This window comes from Meles meles, chromosome 2 (assembly GCF_922984935.1).
Source record: "Meles meles chromosome 2, mMelMel3.1 paternal haplotype, whole genome shotgun sequence".
Lineage (NCBI taxonomy): Eukaryota > Metazoa > Chordata > Mammalia > Carnivora > Mustelidae > Meles > Meles meles.
Genome location: NC_060067.1, coordinates 11,342,460 through 11,369,590, shown reverse-complemented (window position 1 = coordinate 11,369,590; position 27,131 = coordinate 11,342,460). Strand labels below are relative to the sequence as shown.

The 27,131-nt window shown below is 39.4% G+C and overlaps 1 protein-coding gene across 1 annotated transcript; it reads left to right on the top strand.

The window, feature by feature from the left end:
* Window positions 1–9,674: 9,674 nt before the first annotated feature.
* AMBN (ameloblastin) lies at window positions 9,675–22,112 on the top strand. Its single transcript, XM_045998100.1, has 11 exons — window positions 9,675–9,751; window positions 10,889–10,957; window positions 13,632–13,682; window positions 14,969–15,016; window positions 15,506–15,616; window positions 17,007–17,243; window positions 18,216–18,254; window positions 18,518–18,577; window positions 18,671–18,715; window positions 19,119–19,163; window positions 21,261–22,112. Exons 1-11 carry the CDS (start codon window positions 9,737–9,739, stop codon window positions 21,795–21,797), a joined length of 1,257 nt encoding a protein of 418 aa, XP_045854056.1. The 5' UTR covers window positions 9,675–9,736; the 3' UTR covers window positions 21,798–22,112.
* The last annotated feature ends 5,019 nt before the right edge of the window (window positions 22,113–27,131 follow it).

Genomic DNA, 27,131 nt, shown 5'->3' with positions numbered 1-27,131 from the left:
CATTGTTGGTCTCAGCTATTATTTCTGGTGACTCTAAGTATCTCTAAAACTGGAAATATCTCTCTGTCCCTCCTGATTTTCTTACAAGCTGAACATGATAAAATGGTGACATGTATTGGAACTGTAACTCAAATTAAGATAAAAGGAGCCAACAAAATCGCTCGTAAGTACATGGGCTTTAGCACTACGTGCTCTCTATTTTGGTGGCTTTGAAGAATTTTTTGTTTTTTTCTCCACTCTTGAATATGTTATAGATAGTTGCATTTAAAGATAAAAAAGATGCTTGAGTTAGTGAGATATGATTCCACTGGATAAATATCATGCTACCCTTTGCTTGATTCCTTTCATTCTCTCACACTCTATATACACTCTAACAGGGAATTCTGTAAGGTTTACCTTGAAAAATATCCAGAGCCTCACCATGTTTCACCACTTCCACAGCTACTCTCGTGACCCAAACCACCACCAGCTCTCACCTGGATTACTGCAATCCCTCCTGCCCTCCCTCTGTGCCTCTGCCTTTGTCTATTGAACCTGGCCAGAACAGTCCCAATCTGATGGCAGACCATGCCCCTTGTCTGCACAAATCTTCCCACTGGTTTCCTACTTCACTCAGAGTAATAGGCAAAGCCCACGACCTACGAGATCCTACATGACTTTCTCTCTTGTGACTCTTTCTCAACTCAACCAACATTGGCCTCTGTCACCCATCTTTAAACACACCCAGAAAAATTGCTCTGTGCACAGGCTGTTGCTCTGCCTAGAATGGACTTCTCCCTCATTTCTTTCTTCCTCATTTCTTCTTCAGATGGCCTCACATGGAGACCTTCCATGGCCACCCTACCTAAAATGTCAACACACTCCCAGCAATTTTTTTGCTCCTTTCCTGCTTAACATCTAATTCTTTCTCCTTGACACTTATCTGATTGTATGACTGACCCCCTAGCAGGTGAGCTCCGTGAGGGGTTTTGGATTTGGTCACTCTGTGCCCAGAACACTGCCTGGTACATGTTAGAAGCTTAGTGGCTGAATGTGTAAGTGTGGGATTTCAACCTCTCATTTAAGTTGCAATGGAATTCAAGCATCCAATTAATAATAATTCATCTTTTATATTCAGCTCTTTTTCACTGAGAAGTTTTAAATGTTTTGGTGCAATTTGGCACCAGCATCAGACATATATGCATTGCATCCAAACTGCCACGTATTAGCTGTTTGACTTTGGGCAAATCACTTAATCCCACTCAACTCAGTTTCTGAATCTGCAAAATGTTGACAATAACAGCACCTGACTAATGGAGGTGTTATAAGTACAAATGAAATAAATGTCCAGGGCCTTGGACATAGAAAAGACTTAATAAATATAACCTATTATATTTGTATGCATTAATTTTTATCATGTGCGTATCCAAATATTAGATGTTTATGCCACAAAAATGCATCTGTAAGTCTCTCCCGTTCTAATAACCTCCTTATATGACATTCCTTTAATATTTATGCTACATCAGGAATAATTTGCATTAATTGCATGTTTGCAATGTATCAGACACTGTTCATTTTCTCCTGTGTCGATTCCTTTACTGACAGTCTTTCACAGATGAGGAAACTGGGGCACATAATGCTGAAGTAACTTGCCCAAGACACACAGCTACAGAATCATGAAGCTCTAACCCAGTTTGACCAGTCCGACCCCAGAGCCCACATTCTTTGCAATTAAGCACTTTGTAACTTATTTCCTCTTACATGATAAGACTTTCCATAATAAGGCTCATGCTAATTCATGGATCAATGTCAAGTATGGTTTCTTCAATGGACTATAACTATTTCTGAGGAACAAGAGCTTGGGTGTCTATTTTTTTTAATATTTTATTTATTTATTTGACAGAGAGAGATCACAACTAGGCAGAGAGGCAGGCAGAGAGAGAGAGAGAGGGAAGCAGGATCCCTGCTGAGCAGAGAGCCTGATGCGGGACTTGATCCCACGACCCTGAGATTATGACCTGAGCCAAAGGCAGTGGCTTAACCCACTGAGCCACCCAGGCGCCCTGGGTGTCTCTTTATTGTCATTGAGTTTAATGTGACAGTCTGTTCACAGTAAGACTTTAATAAATGTTCTTTAACAAACTCAGCAACTAAGTGACTGGCACAGAACATTTTTCGGACTTGCCTTCCAATGATCTATACCAGAGACTTCTTCGGGCAGGGTAAAAAAAAAAAAAAAAAAATTGTCATTTCTGCTAGAAATCTGACTCTGATGTCATCAGGCAAGGTCAAGTTTTGAAGAGCTGAAGTCATTCTGTATTGGCTTGTGGTCACTTCTCTCATTCTTCCAAAAATCCTTCTGAAGTGGGTTTACAACTGTTGTCAACTGGCAGATAATAATCCGGAAGAGAAACAAATGAATCATCATTCTAATATACAAAGCAAGCAGGTGTGTTATTTGGCAAGCTGCCAAGAACTACTGCATCTGTTACACATATTTCTGCTTTAAGCTCTCTTGTTTGCAAAGGACCAATGTCAAATTTACTCACTGTCAAGAGTTTCCTGGTATGTGACTTTGGAATCCACTATGCAAAGAAGGCAAAAGGAATGGAAAATGAGCTCAACTTGACTCTGATAAGTATATTTGAAATAAACTAGTGAGAAATGACTGTGAAATACAAAGCCTTTATATGGTATGCATTTTAACTTACATATTTTTAAAATGTCTATCAAGAAATTTATATCAAACATGGCAAGAGATCAATTTGTTATATAAAATGTTTTATAATAAATGCTCAATGATACACGGAAACATGTCCAAGTTAATAAGAATATCAGTTTCCCTCTGGCTAAAAAGCAAAAACATGAACAATTTTAAAAGTGGAAATATGGTAGTAAACAAATATGTGAGGAAAATATTTAAACTTGATAGTGATCAAATAAATATATATTAAAACACCAAGTCATCATCTCAAGGAAAAATTATGTAACTATGGTGACAGATGCTAACTTAACTTCTCATGACCAGTTGCAATGTCAAATCATTATATATTATACCTGAAACTAATACAATGTCCCATATCAATTCTACCTCAATCAACATCAACAAAAAGAGCAAAAAAATAAAGTAAAAAAAAAAACACTGTATTAGCCTATTAAATTATGGGTAAAATTAATTAGATGAACAAATTCTGATAAGTGAACTGCTCTGTGTAAATCGTTGGTAGTATATCAACATGGACAATTCAGCAATACTTACTAAGATTCATATAAATATGCATGTGTTTAACAGGGAACCATATTCATGGTAAATTATACTAAGAAACTAATTCAAAATATAATTTTTTAAAGTATCTACTAATTTTTACTTACAGTGAAAAATTAGAAATGATCAAAGATCAAAAAACAGGAGTCTTGGGCACCTGGGTGGCTTAGTCGGTTAACCATCAGCCTTCAGCTCAGGTCATGATCCCAGGTTCCTGGGACCGAGTCCCACATTGGACTCCCTGCTCCGTGGAGAGCCTGGTTCTCCCTCTGTCTCTGCCTCTGCCTGTCTCTCTGTGTCTCATGAATAAATAAATAAAATCTTTTTAAAAAAGGAATCTTGAGCATCAGTTTAAAGAGCTATTACTCAGACAATTTAAAATATAAGATTTATCTCTGTAGCTAATTAGTATTTATAGAGCATAAAGCCTGATATAAAACTATACTTAACACTATAATTATAACTATGCTAAATATGAGTCCAAGATGTATAAGTATTGTCAGAGAAAAAGTGAAATCAGTTGGTGAGGTAGCAAAATCCTATCTAATATGTCTTTGTTTATATTTATATAATTATTACCATCATCATGTTATTTTTCTGGTTATTGTCCTTGATTATGAAATAAATAGAAGCCAGTAAAAATACAAATTTCTAATACTGTCTGCAGTTTTCAAAATAACTTTGCCTAGCAGGCAAAAAATAATTCAAATTTGACTCCTATAAGACCATACAGTAATAAAGTATCAATAGACTTCACAAAACTTTATTATCCATATTTTGTAAGATTAAAAATCAGATATAAACATTAGCCCAAAACAACGTGATAATGCATTCTGCAAAACACTAAGTAATACCCGTCAGTGTGGTGGCCTTGAGTCAGGAGCATGGTCTTTGGAGATGGACGGCCAGCTGTGCTATTAACTCTGAAGGACAGAGTTAGAAGGGAAGTACCCTTCCCAAATTCCTATTTTCACAGTACTTATCTCATGAGGTGGTTCATGAAAATGAAGTAAGAGAAAGAATATAAAGTACAGCATGTGGCACATGGTAACTTGTCAATAAAATAAGCCATTAATAGCAAATATAGTAGACTTTAGCAGACGATCCATGAAACCTCTTTCATTCCTTTTATTATTCTAACATAAAAGTCATCTTTAAAAATTGGCCTTCCCTGACATGATGCTACTCTCCGCCCCTTGCTCCATTCCGATAAAGCTTAATGCATGACACCCCGTCAGATTCTTTCCCTGGAAAACTTAATTCTTACCAATTCATTCAGTTATCAGCTATTGTGAGCATTTTGACAAATATCCTTCCTTCAGGGCTCAGCATGAATCTATGTCCCTCATGCCTGACCCCAAAGTCAGACCCAAAGGTTCTCCAACCTCAAAAATTTTATGGCAGAGTTTCCCAACCTCAGCACTATTGATGATTCAGGCTGGATAATTACTTTCGTGAGGGGCTATCCTGTACATCATAGGATGCTTTGCAGCATCTCTGGTCTCTACTCACTGGATGCTAATAGCTAATCCCTCCTCCACCTTCACTGCCAGCCAACTGCGAGAACCAGAAATATCCCTTTATCTCCCAGACATTTCTAAATCTTCCCTGCTGGGGCAAAATCATCCCTAATTGAGAATCACTGTTCTGTAGTATTCTTATTTTAGCAGTTAATCCGTGTGGGATTACGCCTTTTGATATAATATATCAAAATCATTTTTAATGAAATTATTGTTGGTGTGCCATATTTTCATTAACTATTTTTTGTGCATCTCTCTTCTTTGAGTAAACAGCTGATAAATTCCCTACAGACAGGCACACTATATTGTACTTCACTACATCTGCCAATAATCGAATGGTCAGTGTCGTCTGCTATTAGATGACTAATTCATTTTGACATGGTGCGTTTAAGAGTGAGATGCCTGTGTCTACATTCTGGTCCTACCACTCACTGACCATCACTTGGGGCAAGTTAGCTCACATCTCTATACATCAGTTTTATCATGCATAAAAAGAGAATCGTATCTTCTTCATAAATTTATTGTGAGGATTAAATAAATTAATATTTGTAAAACACTAAAGTAATGCCTGCCACAATAAGCACTATCTGAATATTACCTATTATAATGTACATATAAAATCAAAGGATGCAATTTAGTGGAATGAGTGATTTCTGTTCCCACAAGAATGTTTGATATGGCTTACAAAATATGAAAATCTATCCAAAAAATTAGAGGATCACATGCAAAAAGTGATCTGTAACAAGCATTTTGTCAAAATGTAGTGCATGAATGATTGCCAAATGACTGATAAAATATTTGGAATCAGAGAAGTGAAAATCACAGTGGAACAGAATGGGCGGGGCAAGGAGTCACAAAAGAGGTAAAATTTGACTGGAACTTTGAAAAACAATTTGTGAAGAGATAAGAAAAGAGTTTAGGAGAGAAAGTTTCAATCAAAAACTCAAAAAGGGAAACACCATGGCATATTCTAGACAGAGTGAACAACAAGTCTGGCTGGAGTAGAAGGTTGAAAAGGACCATGTGTTGGAAAAATGTTCACATTGCTCAACCATCAGGTAAATTGAGATACCACCTCACACCAGTAAGAATGGCTAAAATTAGTAAGTTAGGAAACAACAGATGCTGGTGAGGATGCAGAGAAAGGGGAGCCCACCTACACTATTGGTGGGAATGCAAGCTGGTGCAGCAACTCTGGAAAACAGTATGGATGTTCCTCAAAAAGTTGAAAATAGAGCTACCCTACGACCCAGCAATTGTACTACTGGGTATTTACCTCAAGGATGCAAATGTACTGATCCGAAGGGGCACCTGCACCCCAATATTTATAGCAGCAATGTCCCACAATAGCCAAACTATAGAAAGAGCCCAGATGTCCATCAATGGATGAATGGATAAAGAAGATGTGGGCTGTATATATATGTATACACAGACACACACACACACGATGAAATATTACTCAGCCATCAAAAAATGAAATCTTGTCATTTGCAATGACATGGATGAAACTAGAGAGTGTTATGCTGAGCAAAATAAGTCAGAGAAAGACAATTATTATATGATCTCATTCGTATGTGGAATTTAAGAAACAAAACAGAGGATCATAGGGGAAGGGAGGGGAAAAATAAAACAAGACAAAATCAAAGAGGGAGACAAACCATAAAAACTCTTAATCATGGGAAACAAACTGAGGGTTGCTGGAGGGGAGAGGGTAGGGAGATGGGGTAATTGGGTGATGGACATTAAGGAGGACACGTGATGTGATGACCACTGGCTATAAGACGGATGAATCACGGAACTCTACCTCTGAAACAAATAATACACCATTTGTTAATTGAATTTAAATTTAAAAAAAGAGAAATGGACCATGTGTGAGAACAAAGCAAAATTCAAAGTCCATGTTTTGTCCCATGCAATTGACATGCTCATTAGCAATCAAAATCATTCTTATACATTTTAGTTAGTCATTATAATTGCCCTTGGTGGCTTAAAATATTTGTGGCAAGACCCATAGTCCAATATGAAGCACATTTGCAACATATATTTCTTTCAACAAAAACAATATTAACTCATGGTCGCTGAATATTTTCTGTATATCAGATAGTGTGCTGAGCATTCATTAGTATGGTTAACTTAAATAAATTAAATTAAATCAATGCCATCCTATGGTAGACCACATTTCACATATTAAATAGTTATATGAAAATACTATATATATTCAAGTTGAGTAGCTCACCCAATGTCACAGGATCAGTGCCACAGAAAGGCATCAAAAGCTGTGCTCCAGCTACTGTACTGACATTTTCCACAGGATATTCTCTCTCTGGCTTTTTCCTTATAACTTTTTCTGTGGTACATGTGCCCTTATGTATCTCAGATCTTCTGTCATTCTGAGCTTTCTTATTTTTGCTATATTCTGGACACGGCATTTTTTTAATTGGTGCTCTCATTTTTCTTTATACGATTATGGTCTTGATCAGCATAACATAGCTTTCGTCAGCTGTAGTACTTCATTAATGTCTATAATCACTGTCACTCATTCATATGCTGATAATAAAATCCATATTTCTTTGTAACTAAAATATTTTTAATTTTTAATTACAACATGAGATGGAATGGGATTATATTTTATATTTGCTAACTTTCCTGTAACATAAACCAAAAATAAAAAACTGCTTACTAGATGCAAAATGAAACCAACTTCAACTGATGACAACAATCATGATTATATGTAGATATACCAATGTATAGTCTCATGTAAAATGGGAGATAATATTGGAGAAGTGAATTGAAATGTTAATTTGGCTGTCTAGTTACAGAGGGCAAACTTTACATTATAGCTTTAGGGATCTTAAAAAGTCTTTGAGCAGAGCTGTGAAATGCTGAAACCAATATTTTAGGAAGATAAGTTGGGTATACAGGAAATTGGAGGAGAAAGAAACTAACAGGTAAACATCTGGAACACAATAATCCAGGACTGAGTGTGAAGGTCATTTTTGGTAAAAGCAACATCATTTATAATATATCAGATACCTGGCTTAAGAGAAAGGCAGAATATGTGAATTCTACCAAAACATCATTATTAGCATGTCATGATCATGCTCATAAACCATAAAAGATATATACACACACATCCCATTTCCCTGGTTAACCAAAAACTAGGAATCTTAATCTCATGAATTGACATCACCTACGCAGGGGAAATACCTTCCGTCAGGTCCCTTCTCTACTCTCCTTAGAACTCATAGACCTAACTGCCACTGCTTCTCCTTGCTTCTCCCATGCAAAGGACAATCACCCGTTTACTAGGACCCACTGTGTGGCAACTGCTATACCTTCATCATCTCACCACATCTTCAAAACAAACCAATGGTAGTAAATGATATCTTTATATTACAGAGGAAGAAACGAGGGCTCAGAAAGATTAAAGGCCTTGATTAGCACCAGAACCAGAATAAAGAGAAGGGGAGGATGGGGTCAAAAATAATATTTTATTTCAATAACACTTTGCTATTTACAAAGCATATCCACATTCCTTATTTCTTTGCATCCTAAAAATAGTTCTGTTATCAATAGGAGATGGAGTTTTTCAGGGACAATTTCTTGGATAACATTATTTGAAGACGTTGGGCCTACATGTACGTATGAAGACATCTTTCTCCCAAAATACCAGCTTCCGCGGTGTTCCCTGTAATTGGCAACATCCCTACTTCCCTAAAGAGTGCACTGACTCATCTCTTCTTAAGAAACGAATCTTAAATTCATATCCCTACCATATCTGAAATCACAGCTTTGGAAAGTTCAGGAGGGGCAGAAAAATAACAAAAGAAGTTAAAGTTCAATACACATCCAAGACATTCTTATCTGCTCATGGAGAAAAACCCATCCATGTTGATGTTAGCCTGTTAAGTGACACAAATATGACGAACCTGGCTTCATATTGAATGTGTGAAAGTGGATCTGTCTGAAGATGAGTGAGATGAGTGCCCATTCCCTTGATTGTTTCCTGGAGAATGTTTTGATTTATACCCCTCTCCCTGCAAAGAACATGCGCCAAAGGTTTACCTGAAGTGATCCTCTCAGAGGGTCCAGTTAAAATTTTTTACAAAAGCCTGACTAGGGCGCCTGGGTGGCTCAGTGGGTTAAGCCTCTGCCTTGGGCTCAGGTCATGATCTCAGGGTTCTGGGATCGAGCCCCGCAACGGGCTCTTTGCTCAGTGGGGAGCCTCCTTCCCCCTGCCTCTCTGCCTACTTGTGATCTCTCTCTCTCTCTCTCTCTGTCAAATAAATAAATAAAATCTTAAAAAAAAAAAAAGCCTGGCTAATTCTACTCTGTTATCTTCAATTATAAAACCATCTAGGAAAATCTGAAGAAAAAAATCACAAAGTATTCATTATCCATGTAATATTTCCATGTTCTCCTTCAAGCTCAGAACGTTATTTTATGTTTCCTTCTAGACTTTGTGTGTGTTAGGGTAAGGGAGGGAGGATACTTTTACGACAACAAATATGAGGGTGAACATCTTGAAAACAGGCACTGGGTCACTAGCTTTATCTGCAGATAAAAACCTGCACAAACAGATAATGGTAAATTTTACATCTATTTTATATATATTCCCTTCAGCTCAAGAAAATGATTGCCCTCAGAACTTATATCCATTATTCCTCTACTGTCTTCCGTGCAGTTGAGGTCCCTGAATATATACAAGGGTTGGTTTATAGTTAAAAATAATGAGCCTCTACGGAGCCAACGTCCTTGCATGCAATAAAAGGGTGTGGGCTAATTACAGGAGCAGAGTTTGGTTTTTTCCCCGTTTCGCTCCACTTTGATTGGTGGATTGGCACTTTAAATAAAGGTTTCTGGTCTTCCCTGAATGAGAGATACAGAGCGAGTCCTAGGCACAGTCCAGAAAAAAATTTAATCTTCTTAGAACAGTCTTGGTTGGCATCACCAGGCCCTGAGAACACAGTGCATGTCAGCATTGAAGGTAAAATGTGATTTTTATGATTTCCATGTGATTCCTATACATTCTTTTTTTCTATCTCTAGGTAGCTTTTATAAAGAGGATTTTTATATATCACCAGAAGCTGAATAATAGTTTATTGTAAACCATTAGCATGTTCCAGAAAAGACATGTCTTTTATACCCTATCAGCTAAGGAAAACAATCTATAGACTTTTTTTTTTTTACTGTTTGTTATTATTAGTGAGAGTGCCTAATTTAGAAAGGTATTAAAAGAATGAGCAAATATCTTGGCTAGTCAGATTTCTGTTTGTGTAAGAGTAAAGAGGCTTTTCAACTTACAGAATAAACTTAAAGAGATAATTCATTTTAGAAAGAGGAAAAGTCAGGGTACCTGGGTGGTTCAGTTGGCTAAGCATCTGCCTTCAGCTCAGATCATGCTCCCAGGGTCCTGGGACCCCCGCATTGAGGGGGACCCTGCTTCTCCCTCTGCTCCTCTCTTGTTTGTACTCTCTCTCTTCTGCTCTCTCTCATTCTCTCTCTCTCATAGATTAAAAAAAATCTTCTTAAAAATGAAAAATAAAAAGAAAGAGAAAAACTCAATTTTGAGACATATTTCCCACTGATGTCAAAGGCGATTAAAAAATTCAGTGTATTTTTATTTTTAAAAAGATAGATTTTGGCATGGTTATCTGGGTAACTGAAGCCTAGAGTCATATGCTCTAACATACCTGCAAATAAAAGTTTGCTTTAAAATAATTGGTTGTATTATATTTTGAATGCATTTCAAAATTTACTCTGGAAAGAAAGTACATGGATGATATTTAATAGACCAAAATTTCACATAGTGGAAAGGGTTTTCAAATTCATGATTCATTTTACAAAATGGAATACAATATTTAAAGAGCACAGCACAGAAGTTGTTCCTCAGCTTCATTTAGGTTGTAGCTCCATTAAAAAAATTACCTAGATATTTTTTAATTGATTGACAATTCATTCCAAAAACTAGCAAATACAAACAAGTTGTTTAGAAACATTTAGTTGTATTTTTTGTTTTGTTTTTTGAAACCGAACAGAGATGCAGCTCATTTGAAATATTGTCTTTTAACCACTCTGAAATAAAAACGCATCTGATTTAATTCTCCACTTAACTCTGTTTCAGATCCCACTTTTCAAAATGAAGGACCTGATACTGATCTTGTGCCTCCTGGAAATGAGTTCTGCCGTGCCGGTAAGTCAGAGGTTTTAGACTGTGCCCTAAGAGGGACATCGTTGGGTCCTATGCAGTACTGAAAGACGTGGTCTGAAGTCCATGCTTGGAATCTGATTTAATCCAGTGGCAGACTTCCAACTCAGTCAAAGTCATAGTTGCCCAGACATCAGTCTTACCATCCAAAAGGAATAATTCAAATATATAACTTTTCTATTCAAGAAGATATTATAATATTCCAAAGGCAATTTTGAAGTCTTACTCCATTCATTCAAAGATAAAGACCTTCCATAGCCTCCACTGGGCCATGGCATCATTTCATTGTCAACTACTTGCTACCCTTATGTAATTGAAATGGAGAAGAAATTCCTCCACAAAAGTGAAGTATGTTTTCTTCATTCTTAAAAGAATATTAGCCAAGTTATGATGATCCCAAAACAGAGCTAAAGGGATCCATTTGAATCTAGTAATTAATCAACAGATTTGTCTTATGGGGGAGATACTGTGTGACTGACAGCTTAAGTTTCTTAAGTCAAAACATGCAACGGGGGGCACCTGGGTGGCTCAGAGGGTTAAAGCCTCTGCCTTCGGTTCAGGTCATGATCCCAGGGTCCTGGGATTGAGCCCCGCATCGGGCTCTCTCCTTGGTGGGGAGCCTGCTTCTCCCTCTCTCTCTGCCTGCCTCTCTGCCTACTTGTGATCTCTCTCTGTCGAATAAATAGATAAAATCTTTAAAAAAAAAAAACATGCAACGGCAATGGGGCTAATTGTGTGTTACAGTCCTACACCGGGTCACTCTGTCACTTATTGATCTGATCTCCTACAAATGCAATCCTCTAAGTCCTGAACTACTCTGCCGGTAGTATGTGTTTCTGTTTTCATGGAGACTTTCTTCAGCTTCTATGTGATTGAGCACTTGCCGTGTACCCAGCAATGTGCTGGGCTCTGGAGGCGTGAAGGTAAATATGACATGATCTCCTGTCTTGAGGAACTAACTCATAGTTGGACTCCAATGAACTTTAAAATATTCCAGTTCCCTGAGAAAAGAGCTTAGCTACTTGGGTTTCTTAAAGTTAAATGTCTGGGAGGAAAGGGATAAAACTGGTTACAAGGATGAAAATCTCAATTCTACAAATAAAAAGAGCTCTATTCTATTACCCAACGTGAACCTTAAGTGAAAGAAAAATTGAAGCCGCCACCCTGGCTTGCTTTTCTGTGATACTGACATCGGGGTCAGCCTCAGCCATCAACGATCTGTCTAATGCTTTGACTCCTTTGACACCTCTGAAACCTATGCTGGTCCACACCGGTGTTAATCAGGTCTACCCCCAAGGGACACAATTGCTTGGGATTGCCAACTGACTGCCTGTCAAGTTAGGTGTTCTCCTTTTACTTCCTTGTTGGAAATGTATCCTCTGTCCATTTACATTCATGCAAATATTGTTTGAATCCTGACTTGGAGCAAATGGAAAGCAAAGTAGACTTTGTCCTGTAGTTGGATCTGTCCAGGGTACCCTATTTGTGTACTGGCCAGTGAGAGGATGGAAGATCTTACTCTCACAGTCCTCTCAAATGCTGAACAACCTGCTCACGTCCCTGCCACAAACACACACATCACTCTTCCTGTCTACACAACTAATCTTTTTCTCTGCTTGGAGTATTTGTTACACATTTATAATTCCTTTCCCGCGATCCATTGCTAAAACTGAATTCTTCGGAGAAATTTGCACCAGAGGGTGAGGTTTTATCTGTATAAAAAAGCACAAGGTGGAAGGTAGATAACATACTCAAGAAACTATCCCTAAACTTTTTACTCATAAAAAATAAATAATCCCCATATATTTAGTGGACACTCTGTCAGTGTTTGGGGTATAAATGAAGGAAGGAAGGAGTTAAGAACCTGTGGCTCTCAATAATAAGGATTTCCAAAGAACCAGAGACCGTCAAAATGTACTCTAATTCTTATTCCTCCATTCTCCATGTTTTTCTACCAGTATTTGTGCATATTAATAAGGATTGCTTTAGAAAGAAAAATATCTCTCACTTTAAAAAGTGTGTAAGTATAACTGTATTTTTAACAACTTTTAAATGAGCACATTAAGCACATTAAGTATAATGACAATTGATACTAGAATTTTTTAAATTTTATTTAAAATTTATTTTTAAAAATTGTATCTTGGATATGACCCCCAAAATATAAACACAGATCAATAGATTTTTACATAAAATAACCTTTCATGAAAGATGACAGAGGATTTGCTGGATCCCCTTGAATGGGTGGCAAGTTGGGTTTTGCATTTGGTTTTGCTGAATTGCCATGATCTCAGCCACATTCCGTTAACCAGAAGCATGTAAGTCTGCCAAATGTGCAAGAAAATTGAGCTTAAGTTTGTCTCCTTTGTTTTTCCGTGGGGTAATTTTTTAGAATACAAAGTACTCTTGGTATTCTATTTTGTAGTTTTATTTTATTTCTTGTTTTCAATGTAACTTCCAACTAAATCAAATTCTGCTGCATTAAGATACATACAAAGGATAGATGGTTCATGTGAATTCCCCCAAATGATTTAAATTCCTCTTTCTCCTGCTTAAAGGCTCAAGTCAAAAGCCCTCAGCTGACCTTTATGCACTGCGTTAGCTTTGTATTTCCAGGGTGCATTTAAGGAAGGTTCTCAAAATTATTCTTATTTCCATCTAGGTGTTTCCTCAGCAACCTGGGACACCAGGCATGGCTAGTCTGAGCCTGGAGGTATGTATTGTCAGAGTATTACATGTAAGCTTTACACTGTATAGTCCTAGAAAGAGAGAAACACCGTGGCCCGGTTCTGTTTTCCTAGCTGGAAGTCAGGGCTTGTCCAGAAAAGCTTCAGAGAAGTGTCTGACATTTATTAGAGCCTCATATTGTCATTTTACTGCAATTTTAAACTCTCGGGTATCTTAGGAATGTCATCTGTGTGTGAATCAGAACAATACTAATATTTAATACCTAATATATATTATATCTACATAATAACTATGTTAACATAATTACTACATTAATTAAAACATTGTTCTGAAGCACACATGGCTTATATTTAATTCCATCACCTCATGGTATTTTATATGAAAATATTCCCATGAAGAAAATTTTGTTTATAAGAACTCCTACAGATCACACTATCCTTGTTGTGTAGTTCTACAGTACCTGTTTCCTACCTTGTGTCTGCCTTCCTGCAGTTCTCATAACTGATAATAGTGCTTAGAAAAATCTCAGCATGATGGAAATATTTGACCATATCAGTAGAAAATATTGACAGTTCTGAATAGAAAAATATTTATGAGACCACACATTTTTTGTAAGACCTTGCAGAGTTTATTTTATCATGACAATCTGGGGGAATCAATACTTACATAGGCTAGAAGCTTATTTTGAAAGGAAGCTAATTTCATTGAGTTATTTTTTTTCTCACTGTCTTGCTTAAAAATCAACTCAAAGCACTCTAAATCGCTTCCCATTAGATTAAGATTGACTTTTTGTTGACTTGTCACCCTTCTTGGTCATCTATCCAGATGGTCACCATTTTCCCCAAGATTTTTTGTATTCATTATTTTGAGGCCTTTTTTATTTGGAAAGGAGGTAGGGTTTGTTTTGTTTTGTCTTTTTTTTGTTTGTTTGCCTATTTGGAGGCTGAATTTATAAAAGGCAAAATAAATCAAGTGGGGGGGGAGTCAATGAAACAATATTCTCACAGCTAAATTTCTATTTCAATTGAATGAGCTATTTTCCAATGTTTCAATGAGAGCTCCACTTAAATGATACTTTTTTCTCTTATTTGATTAGTGATTTAAAAAGCAAGCTTACTAATTTAACGGCAATAACAACAATAGCAAAACCACATTTAACATTTCCACTTCTCAATAATGATTTGTGTCTATTTTTATTTTATTCAAAATGACCCACCACAAACTGTGCTAATAATACCATATGTTGACAAAATAGTTGTATCATACAGAAAATATATGTAGCAAATGCTAACCCACTTTTTTTCTTGCTAGACAATGAGACAGCTGGGAAGTCTGCAGGGACTAAACATGCTTTCTCAGGTAAACTGCGTTTCAAATATCTCTTATTGCAAGAATTAATGGTGGTAGTGATATTAACAACAACATCAAACTCATAAAATGTGTTAGCGAGTAGACATTATCCTAAATATTGGAAGAAAAAATGACTAACTGAAATAACCTAAAACAAAATAAGATCCTGGGATGGGATGGTAGGTAAAACAATATTGAATTTTCTTGAGTAAGAAAAATGCTCAAATTTTGTGCCATTAGTTATATTAAACAGTCCAAAATACGGGGGCTTAAAAAGCTAAATCTCAAATAAGTTTATAGAAATGTTGCAGTCTGGCTCAGAATGGAAGGGAAGTCTGTTGGAAGAGAATATTTAGCCACCCACATTAAATTCACTGATGTCACACTTACTTTTGCTATCTCTACACTTTCTGAGGATTTTATAGAAAATGATAACCAAGTTTAAGCCAATACTGAAATAAAAACATGTGTTTTTTTTTCCCCCCTGCATGTCTTTAGTATTCAAGATATGGATTTGGAAAATCATTTAATTCTCTGTGGATGCATGGTCTCCTTCCACCACATTCTTCCTTCCCATGGATGAGACCAAGGGAACATGAAACTCAACAGGTAGGTTACTTATATCAATGTGCTTGAAACTTCAAGCTTAAAAATATTCCCCTCTTGGTCTTCTCTAAATTGTCATGAACTAGCTACAGGCAGATAATACTAATGAACAGAAAATGATCCAAGTATTAATAAATCAAATCCTATAATTGTTTTTAGTACTTGGGAAAATTTTAAATAAAGTGGTCCAAACTTTCGACCTATTTATACATTTATTTCGCATAGGAAGATACGGCCTCCAAAATATAGTAAGAGACTTACATTAACGACACGAACAATAACAACAGATAAGCTGTCTTCAAGGTGGAAGCAGACAATGCCATGGACAATTCTCACTTTAGTCAAGGTTCCCCAAATAATTATTCAAAACCATGTTTAAAATAATGCCAAGGCCCTGGGTGAAATACCACAAACCCTGAAACAATCAAAAATACATCCATCAATTGAGAAATGCATAAGCCCAACTGTAGAGTGGAAGTGAAAGTGAAAACGTTTAGGAATGGCTCCAAGGTCCATGAAGTTTCACATCCGCCTGGGGGATAAGACAAAACACTGTATGACAAGGTGCCAAATTGTGAGGAATAAGTAATAAAAGCCGTGGGCGTTTCGAGATGCACAGTAGCCAGAGAGGCAAAGCAGAGCCAGATTAAGGGGAGACGAGGATACTCTGAGGAGCTTGCAAAGGATTTGAAAATAACAGGGAGCCCTTCACCACAGTTAATTTCAAAAAGGAACAAATAAACACGGTTGTTTTAACCAGAACCTTTGATTCCAGAAGGCTTTCTGTGACAAGCAGCATTATTCACTAATCCACAGCTCATGGGACCATAAATTATGTTAATAGTGACTGTTTCTCCACTTGCTTGTTTCCAGAATGGACTCCATGATGCAGGAACTTGGCATTTTATTTAATAATTCATTCTCCTTTCATTAACAGAAAAATACATATTATTTATCCTATGCCAGGCATTTGTTATGAACCATGTTAAGTCCAAGGCCAAAAAGACAAGAAACACTTATTATTGTGTCTCAGTGGCCTGGGGACAAAGATAACTAACAAATCTCTGTGATCCAGTGAGAAAGTGGTAGAACAGACATGCCTGTACGAACTCGGAGGAGGAAATGATGACTCCACCGGGAAGTGCAATAGTTCTCCCTGTTCTTGAGCACAGGTAGTCCCAAAGGAAGCAAGGGAGACACAACAGACCCCCCCCCCCCAAATAACACTGCCTGCACATAAATTGGTGCTTCCTACATAAGCACAGCTCCAAGACAGTTCCCCTGGACTCTCCTGCAAGTAGAACCTTTCTCAAGCCCTTTTGCTTTAGAACTTCTAAATACCACAGCTCAGAGAGCTCTCCCGTCCTGACACTCCTCTCAAATTTCTCTGCAGTATGAATATTCTTTGCCTGTGCACCCCCCACCTCTCCCATCGCAGCCATCCCTGCAGCCTCAACAGCCAGGACAGAAACCCTTCCTCCAGTCCGCTCTTGTGACTGACGTCCAGGACACAGCCCAGAAGGGAGGACCTCAACCTCCGGTTTACCAGGGACAACCGCCCTTGCAGCAAGCGGAAGGGCCGATGGTCGAACAGCAGGTGGCGCCAACAGACAAGCCACCAAAAACCGAGGTAACTCCCTTTCTCCGAAGTCAAATCAGGGTTCCCCACTAACTCGGAGAAGGAAAACTGATTTGCAGAGCCCGTTTCAATAATCAGAACGTTCAGGCATAATATACGACAATACAGATATGTTTTAAGCAGTTGACATATCTGGGAGTAGAACATAAATTTCCATTCCTGTCCTTTGTCATCAGAGACCAGGCATGGATCCTAAAAGATACCGTGCCTATAAGATTGTTCCTTAGTTGCAAAAAGATGAAAGCTTTCAGAGGAAATAGGACAGCCCAGAGAAGCCTGCTCTTCCTATCATCATGTTTTTCTATCTATCTATCTATCTGTATCTATCTATCTATCTATTTCTTTCTATATATCTGTCTATCTATTTCTATCTATCATGTTTTTCTTTGTTGGAAGGACTGAAAGAAGTGATTGATCCCACAGCATTGCAAGTAGTATTTGGGATTATTATTTCTCTGTCTGGTAGAGAGAAGGTGATCGTGTAATAATGTAGAGACAAGAGCAGTGGGAAGAAAGGAAGGTACCATGTAATAAGTACGTAGCAGGCGTTGGACAGTCCCCCATATCATCCTGATGACATTCTTATAAAGATAGATATTATCATCCTTTTTAAAAAGAAGACGGACTTTGACAGGTTATAAAATTTTCCCGGTATTACCAAATAATTCAGTGGCAGCACCAGGATTCAAACCAACTTGGCATGCTCTGATTCCCAAACTCATTACTTTCTACTCTGCAAAACAAAGCAAATTCGTGGTAGACAAGCCCTGTCTCCCGGCCCGTGCACTTGAGACATGACAGTAAAACGCAATTGTTATCTCTTGGGTGTACTGTCCAAGACTAAATGAAAGTGAAAATCAGGAAACTCATTTTAGATTGTTTTCTCATAGTCATAAATAAGGTAAGAGAATATCCAGTTCTATTTTTATGGGTTAGTAATTTTCGTGTTTATCTGTGATGCAGCTACCAGGAATGGATTTTGCTGAGCTGCAGGGTCCATCGGTAAGTACAGATCTCAGTGAGACACTTTCTTGGGGGAAATATCTATACTTCAAGAAACAAGAGTGCAAAAGGTTCATTGCCCCATTTATCCATGAATATGAAGTATAATCTTTCCTTTGTTTTCTTAAATATTAAATACTTATTTGTTATGCTAATGCACCAGAAAATGCTATTTCCTGTAACCCTTAGAAATGGCTATAATGGGAGGCTTTCCTAAGTTATAGCAAAAATGAATTACTGATTCTGATTTCTACCACTTAAAGGTGTTCCAAATAGCCCGTTTGATATCTCAGGGACCAATGCCACAAAATAAACCATCGCCAGTAAGTTTTTTTAAAATATGTCTTTGCCTACAATTTACTTAAAATTTTATCTTGGAAAATGCATTTTATAATGATTATTGCATTTATATTTAGCTTTATCCGGGAATATTTTACATGTCCTATGGAGCAAATCAACTGGTAAGTCTGTATCCTACAAAAAAATATCATTTTAAATTAAATGTTATCTTAAGAGCTAAAATTATAAAATCTAGGCCTCACACAAAAGAGCCCATATTCTCTGAACGCCTAAGTGGGCAACTGAAATGACAAGGACTCATACTTTCTGTTTTAATAACGCTGGCCAAACATGCACTCACTCACACACACAGCGGCATTAAAGAAAAGGTACATTTTCTGTCTGAATTATCCAAATTGGCCACATTTATTCAATAATGACTCATCTCTCCACTTTACTCTGCTTCTGGGCACAGCATTAACATTAAGTCTTCAGGAAAAGCTAAGTGACTTTTAACTTTGTCTTGAGTAGCTAATAGGATAATGGGAATCCACTATAATAAGATGCCTGTTTCTTTTCGAACAGAACGCTCCTGCCAGACTTGGCATCATGAGTTCAGAAGAAATGGCGGTGAGTGATGTCTTCAAATTCTTATTAAAATAGTGGTCTGGGGAGAGCAGTCACAGACGACTTCCTGCAAGAGGCATTGGCCATGAATGTCATTGAATATACCGCACAGGACTCCAGATGGTTCGACTCCAAAACCAAAAACTTGATTCTTATGCAACATGCAAAGATTTCCCCATGTTTCCCATGTCGTCATTTCTGAGCAATGACCATTCTAGAACATGGGATTTGCCCCATTTCTTGAATATGAGGAGGGGAGAAACCACTCTTGAAAAGCCATTATCACTGAATAGCATATGCTCAAACCAAAAAAAGAGATATATCCTTTGTACAGAATTCCCGCTTCCTCTTGGACTAGTAGCCCCTCAAGACAACAATTCAACAGCGTTGCAAGTCATTTAGACCTCAAAACTGAGAGGTCAAAAACAAGAAGAAAATGAACAAGTTTATGTGTTATCTCATGTTCACTACAAGTGTAGTTTCCCATCAGTCACCATACAACACTTCACAGTGTTATACACATGAAACCAACGTGACATTGGGTGTCAACTATATTCAGATTGAAAAAAAGAAAAGAAAACCAACCAAGTTTGAAATGTGATTAGTATAAAATCCAAAGTGCATGAATGAGTTCATGTGAGCATGTTCTTTTTCTACTATCCATGCATATGACCACTTTGAAATTTAAGACCAATAGACTTGCACAATTTTATATTTTCCCTCAGCAAATTCTACCAGTTACACCTCTGAGAGCACAAATCAAGACAAGCACCATACTAAATTAAGTCATTATCCACTACAGTCCTATCAAACTAATCAATACATAGACACGCTATCAGTGACAACACTCGCATCCCAACATTCTAGAGGGCCTTCTGTGAACTGGATGCATAGAAAGACACTACAGAGGCAACATAAATTACATAAGTTTTCTGTTTTCAAGGAGCTTACTGCCTCACCAATAGAAAAGATAGATACAAGGGCAGATAGAGTCAATGATGGGATAAAGGGCAACAGGGCTATGAGAGAGGGAGGAGGGAGAGGAAGTTATCCCAACCTAGGGGCTCAAGGAAATGTTATGAGAGGGGAGATGTCCAGAGTGGAGATCCAGGGGAAGGTAGGAGAAAAGAATACTGGATCCACATACCCCAAACTCAACTGGCCAAAAATCCAAGTGAGTGTTAATTATCATCTTATCATTTTAATTAATTTATAGTCTGCCTCAATTTATAGTCTGCTCAAAAGATTTTACTGTAGCTTATAAAAAAAACCACAATAAATGTAACCAAAAATTGAAGATAAAATTTTAAATGAGTCAAAATTGTAAGAGAGATTACAAATATGCAAGTTATAAGACTCTGCACCGTCACTGTAAATAGCCCAAGATGTTGGGTTGGGCATTTTTGACAGCAAAGGCAGAAAAAGGAAACGGTCAGTTCTACAATTCTAAACTGTCCACAGGAAGAAAATATTTCCACCCCTCCAGAGACATCAAGCTTCTTTTTCTTCACATGTTCTGAAAGAAAGAAAGAGAGAGAGAGAGAGAGAGAGAGGGAGGGAGAAAGGAAGGGAGAGAGAGAGAGGGAGGGAGAAAGGAAGGGAGAGAGAGAGAGGGAGGGAGGAAGGAAAGAAGGAAATCTTATGTGAGACTTCATTTATTTTAGAAATGATGCTGACCTAGTTCTCTAAAACATCCCTCAACAAACGCCGCAACGGATCCATTTTTCTCTGTTTTATGATGGTATTGTCCATTTTGCCTGCTTATTGTATTCTTAAAATTAAATTCAAACTATCTTTTGCCTATTGCCTTGCTTCTGCCCTGCTTCCCCACATCTCTCCTTCTCCCGCTTTCATCCAGACATGGCAAAGGGTGTCCACCTCTCTTTGACAGACGTCAGCAACCAGAAAAGTACTAGATCCTCTCCTTTCTATGTCAAAGCCATTTCAGTGAGAAGTGTGCTCCCACAAAGCTCTCAGTCAACTCCTTGTCTCTGATCAGCCTTTTTATGGTTTCTTGGTGAAGCGGACCATGTACGATTGCACAGTATACTTCATGATATGTGATAATGGTATCTTCGGTCAATGGTTTTTTTTCCCCAGGGAGGCAGAGGAGGCCCCATGGCCTATGGAGCCATGTTCCCAGGATTTGGAGGCATGAAGCCTAACCTTGGAGGGATGCCCCACAATCCAGCCATGGGTGGAGACTTTACTCTGGAATTTGACTCCCCAGTCGCTGGAACCAAAGGCCCTGAGAAGGGAGAAGGAGGTGCACAAGGCTCGCCTTTGACCGAGGTCGACCCAGCCAACCCCGAAAACCCAGCTCTCCTTCCAGAGGTAGCGCCTGGTGCCCTGGGAGGACTTCTTGCTCATCCAAAAGGCAACGACCCCAACATGGCAAGAGGCCCAGCTGGGCAGATTGGGGGACCCCTCAGGGTCACCCCAGCAGACGCTGACCCACTGATGACCCCTGGATTAGCTGATATTTATGAGAACTACGGTGCCGATGTGACCACACCTCTGGAAGAAACACCCACAGATACCACAGCGATCCCGGACACTCAGCAAACATCAATGCCAGAAAACAACGCACAGCAGCCCCAGATTATGCACGATGTGTGGCATTTCCAAGAGCCCTGAGAGCCTGGAGATTATCAGCTCCCTTCTGTGTGCACAAGCTCCCCAGCTTTGTCCCCATAGTATAGCAACTTTCTGCTAACACACTTTCTACCCTTCCACAGCAAAGGCATTGAAAATGCTAAGCATATATTAATAAATATAAGTGGCTAGAAATAGTGTAGGTCCCCTTCTTGCTTTCACTCTCTTACTGAAATAAAATGTGTCGACCGTCTCTATGATTTAGAAACACTATTAATGACATTAGAGCAAGTCTAAGGGTCTCTGCATTGGAAAATCGCTGTTTCTCAGCTGTCTTTGGTACTACAGAGTTTCTCTAACTAGCATGACAGTTTTATCCAGGAAATGTGACATTGCTTCGGAAATGTTTCTCTAGGCAAAGGCACATAGTTGCAGAATTATGAGATATATCATTCAAACATTATTAAACAGGGATTGGTGAGCAATCCCTGACTGGTATTACTGGGTTTGGTATATTGGATTTAAAATTCTCATTTGTAGAGTATTTTATTTAATCTAGTAAAAACACTTAGCCTGTTTTAAATAAAGAATTTTTCTCATTGGAAAGTATCAGGAATTATACTTCATTATTTACATATATTCAAACGGTTAAGAAAGGCATATGCATTCCCTACCCATGCTACTCCTTAGCCCATTTTATTTGATTTGTCCATTCTTTCATGGAAAGTTTGCTGAGTATCTACCAGTGTCCTGGGCCCTGGCTAGGCAACAGGGACACAGTCCCTTCCCTAGTGCTTACAGTGGGAATGTTTGAACAGCAGACAATCACAATTTGTTGTTTTATACAAACAGCCACTCTGGACCAAATCACATACTTAACATATATTATCTCAAAACAACACTGCAAAGTAGATATTCCTAAACCCACAGAGCGTGTGAAAAGTGCTATGAAAATGCCAAACCCGGGGTGCCCCCCGAAGCCACAGAAGCCTAAGAAGCCTTGGAGGGTCTGGGAGGGGTCAGATGAGTTTTCTCAGAACAGTATTGAAAGCATTTGCAGAACAAGGCCTCAAGGAGGAAGAAACCCAAGAAGAGTCATGTGGGTATCATGTGAGAATTAGCTCATTCCTGTGAACTTCTCTGGATAAAAAGGGAACCAGAAAATGATTGTTACTTGTCACCAAAGTTAGGATGGGTCAGTCAGGACTATTGGCCTAAATGAAGAGGCTCTGAGACCAGATCTGGTCGCCTGTGGAAAGTAGCTTCCTGCCCCATTCTGTCCACCTCCTCCTCAGTTGCCTGGCCAGCTGGTAGACTCTACAGAACTCAGACCCACCCCCCACCATTCCCTATACAGATGCTGGGGATACAGCCCGGGAAAGGTGCTCTAAGGCCTCCAGACCTTGGATACTTCAGAAGTCTTAGCAGGAGCAAAAAGGCACCCCCTGTTGTCTCCCTCTTGTCAGGCAGAGCGCTGCTCACCCCCGCTCTGTGGCGGGAGACCCGCAGATTACAATTCAGTGTGTGTCATGCAGCAGCTCCGGCCAAGGTGCGAGGGTAGGAAAATGAGGTCCACGTGAGCCGGCAGACGCCCACTGAGACCCCGTAGCAGGCCAGATGGTCTCCGACCAAGAGTGCGGTAAAAGACGTACAGACAGATCTGGGTTCAGCCTTCATCTATGAGCCTTTGGAAGTGAGACTTACTTCTCTGATCCTGTGTCTTCATTTCTATAATGGAGCTACGACCCAACCCACCTCCCAAGGTTGTTATGAGAACTATAGGACATGAAGTTCTCAGAGAAAATCGCTGAGTCCCAGCAGTTTCCTCCTTTTCCCACCAGTCCTTCTCATAAAGAGAACCCAGCAAAAGAGCAGCAATGAGAAGAGAACTGAATTGCTCCCATTATCTGATGGATTGTGCTTTTCCACGTACACTCTGCACACCACCGGCTACTTCTTTGCAGTTGAGAGTGTGCATTTGTGAGATCGCACATGCTGGTTTCCCTGGTGGATGCTGTCATACCAAGGGCTCAAAGGTGGCCTCCCTATTGGCAGGCTGGGCACTGAACAGCACTGATAGGTAGATCAGCTTTGACTGGGGGGATACTGTGTCGTTGAGCCCTTGAATAACCTCTCTCCCTGCCACCATGTCCACCTCAAACACGGGTCTAATGAGCAAATACCAAATTGGCCAAGGATAGAGGCTAAATGTCACCCACAGGAGCCACCGTAATTATTGAGAATTCCTCCACGGTGGCTCCCTCTATCATGCATTTACATGAGAAACAAATATTTTCATAATACATCCCATCCCAGGAGGCCTATGCTGATAGCCTGCCGTCTAGACCTCCTTATGGCCAATTTTCAATTTTATTCTTCAAGGCCCTATCCCACTGACCAATCTGGCACTGAGGCTGGGGCAGGATGAATCTATCTCAGGCCATCTCTCCTTCCAAACAAAATAGACAACCAGACATACCTTTCAGTGTCCTGCCCGCTGAGCAGGGTTGTGGCCCCTGACTGTACACTTGCAGCTGATGCTACCATCCCATGCAGAAATCCACAAACCAGGGGCACACTCTTTCCTCTCCACTAACCGATCGTCGATGGGGAAGCCTTGAAATTGATTCTCCAAACTGGGACACTTTGATAATGAAAAGAGGTGTGATAGGGCACCTGGATGGCTGAGTCCCTGGGCGTCTGCCTTCGGCTCAGGTCATGGTCTCAGAGTCCTGGGATGGAGCCCACAATGGGCTCCCTGCTCAGCGGGGAACCTGCTTCTCTCTCCCTCTGCCTGCCACTCCTCCTGCTTGTGCGCTCTCTCTCTCTCTCTCTCTGTCATGGAAATATATAAAATCACTTAAAAAAAAAGAAAGAAAGAAAAGTGGTGTCATGAATGATAATGAATGCTGACAACAGGTATAAACCAGTACTACCTAGGGCAAAGCAGGACATCTGTTTTCAGGTCTTTATTTTGTTTTGGTTTGTCTGTCTTATGGAATCCCCATGAAGCCAGAGTGTGCATTGAGGGAAAGGCATCAAGGTCACAAAGAGGAAGTACGTGGAAGTCTGACTCGCTTGTGCAGTTTGCCAGAGCCCTCCAGGGCCTGCTGAAACCTGGCGTCATATCCACCATCTCCCCGTACAGGGGATGCTACTGCCCGTATTCTGTTTCACGGTTTCAGTGGAACATATACCACCCAGCTCAACAGGCAACTCAGCATTATCACTTTGGTCTCCCATAGTCAGGCACACTGTCTCGATCAGGGTCCAGCAGCAAGGCAAGAACTTCTTTTCACAAAGAAAACTCCGAACTTCTGTGCTGTTACTCCCCTGCCAGGGCAGAGAATTCCCTACAGCCACTGATAGTTCCCATCCATGTGGGTCCCTGAGTCACAATGCCCCAGGGACAGGGACACCTAGGCTACGGCATGGACCCCATTCTGCTCAAAACTGGCAGGCCTTTCGAGTGATATATGTTATCTTCAAAACACAAAGGAGTCCAACAAGCACTCTGGTCTCTCTTCCTGCAGGGTGCTGGAAGCCTTCCACTTTAGATCTCCTGACATGCCCCAGACAACCTGACTTCCAGAAAGGTCAGCATCCCTGTGAAGTTGTGTCCTATTTATCTCCCACCTTCCGGCTTGTGGTTTATGCCAACCAGAACCTGATAAACTGTGCCTTCAGTGTCAGAGACTAGCATGGCTCCTACAGGATAGAAAGATGATCCAGCAACATTAGGACTGTGTTATGACAGACTGTAAGAGAAGTGACACAGTCCTGGGGCAACACAGTAAAAGTTTGTATTGTCCCTGACTTTTTTCTTTTTTGGCTTTGTGAATGTATAATTTTTTAAGTTTAAATTCAATTAATTAACACATAGTGTATTATTAGTTTCAGAGGTAGAGCTCAGTGGTTCATCAGTCTTATATAATACCCAGGGATTGTTACATCATGTGCCCTCCTTAAAGTCCATCACCCAGTTACCCCATCCCCCCACCCACCACCCCTACAGCAACCCTCAGTTTGTTTCCTATGATTAAGAGTCTCCTACGGTTTTTCTCCCTCTCTAACTTGGACTTGTTTTATTTTTCAATCCATCCCCCACGATCTTCTGTTTTGTCTCTTAAATTTGACATGTGAGTGAAATCATATGGTATTTGTGTTTCTCTGATTGACTTATTTCGCTTAGTATAATAACCTCTAGTTCCATCCACATTGTTGCAAATGGCAAGATTTCATCTTTTTGATGGCTGAGTTGTATTCCATTGTACAGATCCACCACATCTTCTTTATCCATTCAACTGTTGATGGACATCTGGGCTCTTGCCATAGTTTGGCTATTGTGGACATTGCTACTGTAAACATTCAGGTGCACGGGCCCTTTCGGATCTCTACATTTGTATCTTTAGGGTAAATACCCAATAGTGCAATTGCTAGGTCATAGGGTAGCTCTATTTTCAACATTTTGAGGAGCCTCCATACTGTTTTCCAGAGTGGTTGCACCAGCTTGCATTCCCACCAACAGTGTAGGAGGGTTCCCCTTTCTCTGCATCCTTGCCAACACCTATCATCTCCTGACTGGTTAATTTTAGCCAATCTGACTGGTGTGATGTGGTATCTCATTGTGGTTTTGATTTGTATTTCCCTGATGCCAAGTGATATTGAACACTTTTTCATGTGTCTATTGGCCATTTGGATGTCTTTGCAGAAATGTCTGTTTATGTCTTCTGCCCATTTCTTGATTGGGTTATTAGTTCTTTGGGTGTTGAGTTTGATAAGTTCTTTATAGATTTCAGATACTAGCCCTTTATCTGATGTGTCATTTGCAAATATCTTCTCCCATCTGTCAGTTATCTTTTGGTTTTGTTGACTATTTCCTTTGCTGTGTAAAAGCTTTTTAGCTTGATGAAGTGCCAATAGTTCATTTTTGCCTTTGTTTGCCTTGGATTTGGACACGTGTCTAACAAGAAGTTGCTGTGGGTGAAGCCAAAGTTGTTCCTGACTGTATTCTCCTCAAGGATTTTGATGGATTCCTCTCTCACCTTTAGCTCTTTCATTCATTTTGAGTCTATTTTTGTGCGTGGTGTAAGAAAATGGTCCAATTTGATTCTTCTGTGTGTGGTTGTCTAGTTTCCCCATCACCGTCTGTTGAAGAGGCTGTCTTTTTTCCATTGGACATTCTTTCCTGCTTTGTTGAAAATTAGTTGGCCATAGAGTTGAGAGTTCATTTCTGGGCTCTCTATTCTGTTCCATTGATCTGTGTCGGTTTTTGTGCCAGTACCATACTGTCTTGATGGTTACAGCTTTGTAACGGAGCTTGAAGTCTAGAATTGTGATGCCTCCAGCTTTGGTTTTCTTTTTCAACATTCCTTT

Coding starts and splice junctions, on each gene's coding strand:
- AMBN (XM_045998100.1), top strand. Junction 10,958..13,631: donor AAATGAGTTCTGCCGTGCCG/GTAAGTCAGAGG, acceptor ATTTCCATCTAG/GTGTTTCCTCAGCAACCTGG. Junction 19,164..21,260: donor TGAGTTCAGAAGAAATGGCG/GTGAGTGATGTC, acceptor TTTTTTCCCCAG/GGAGGCAGAGGAGGCCCCAT.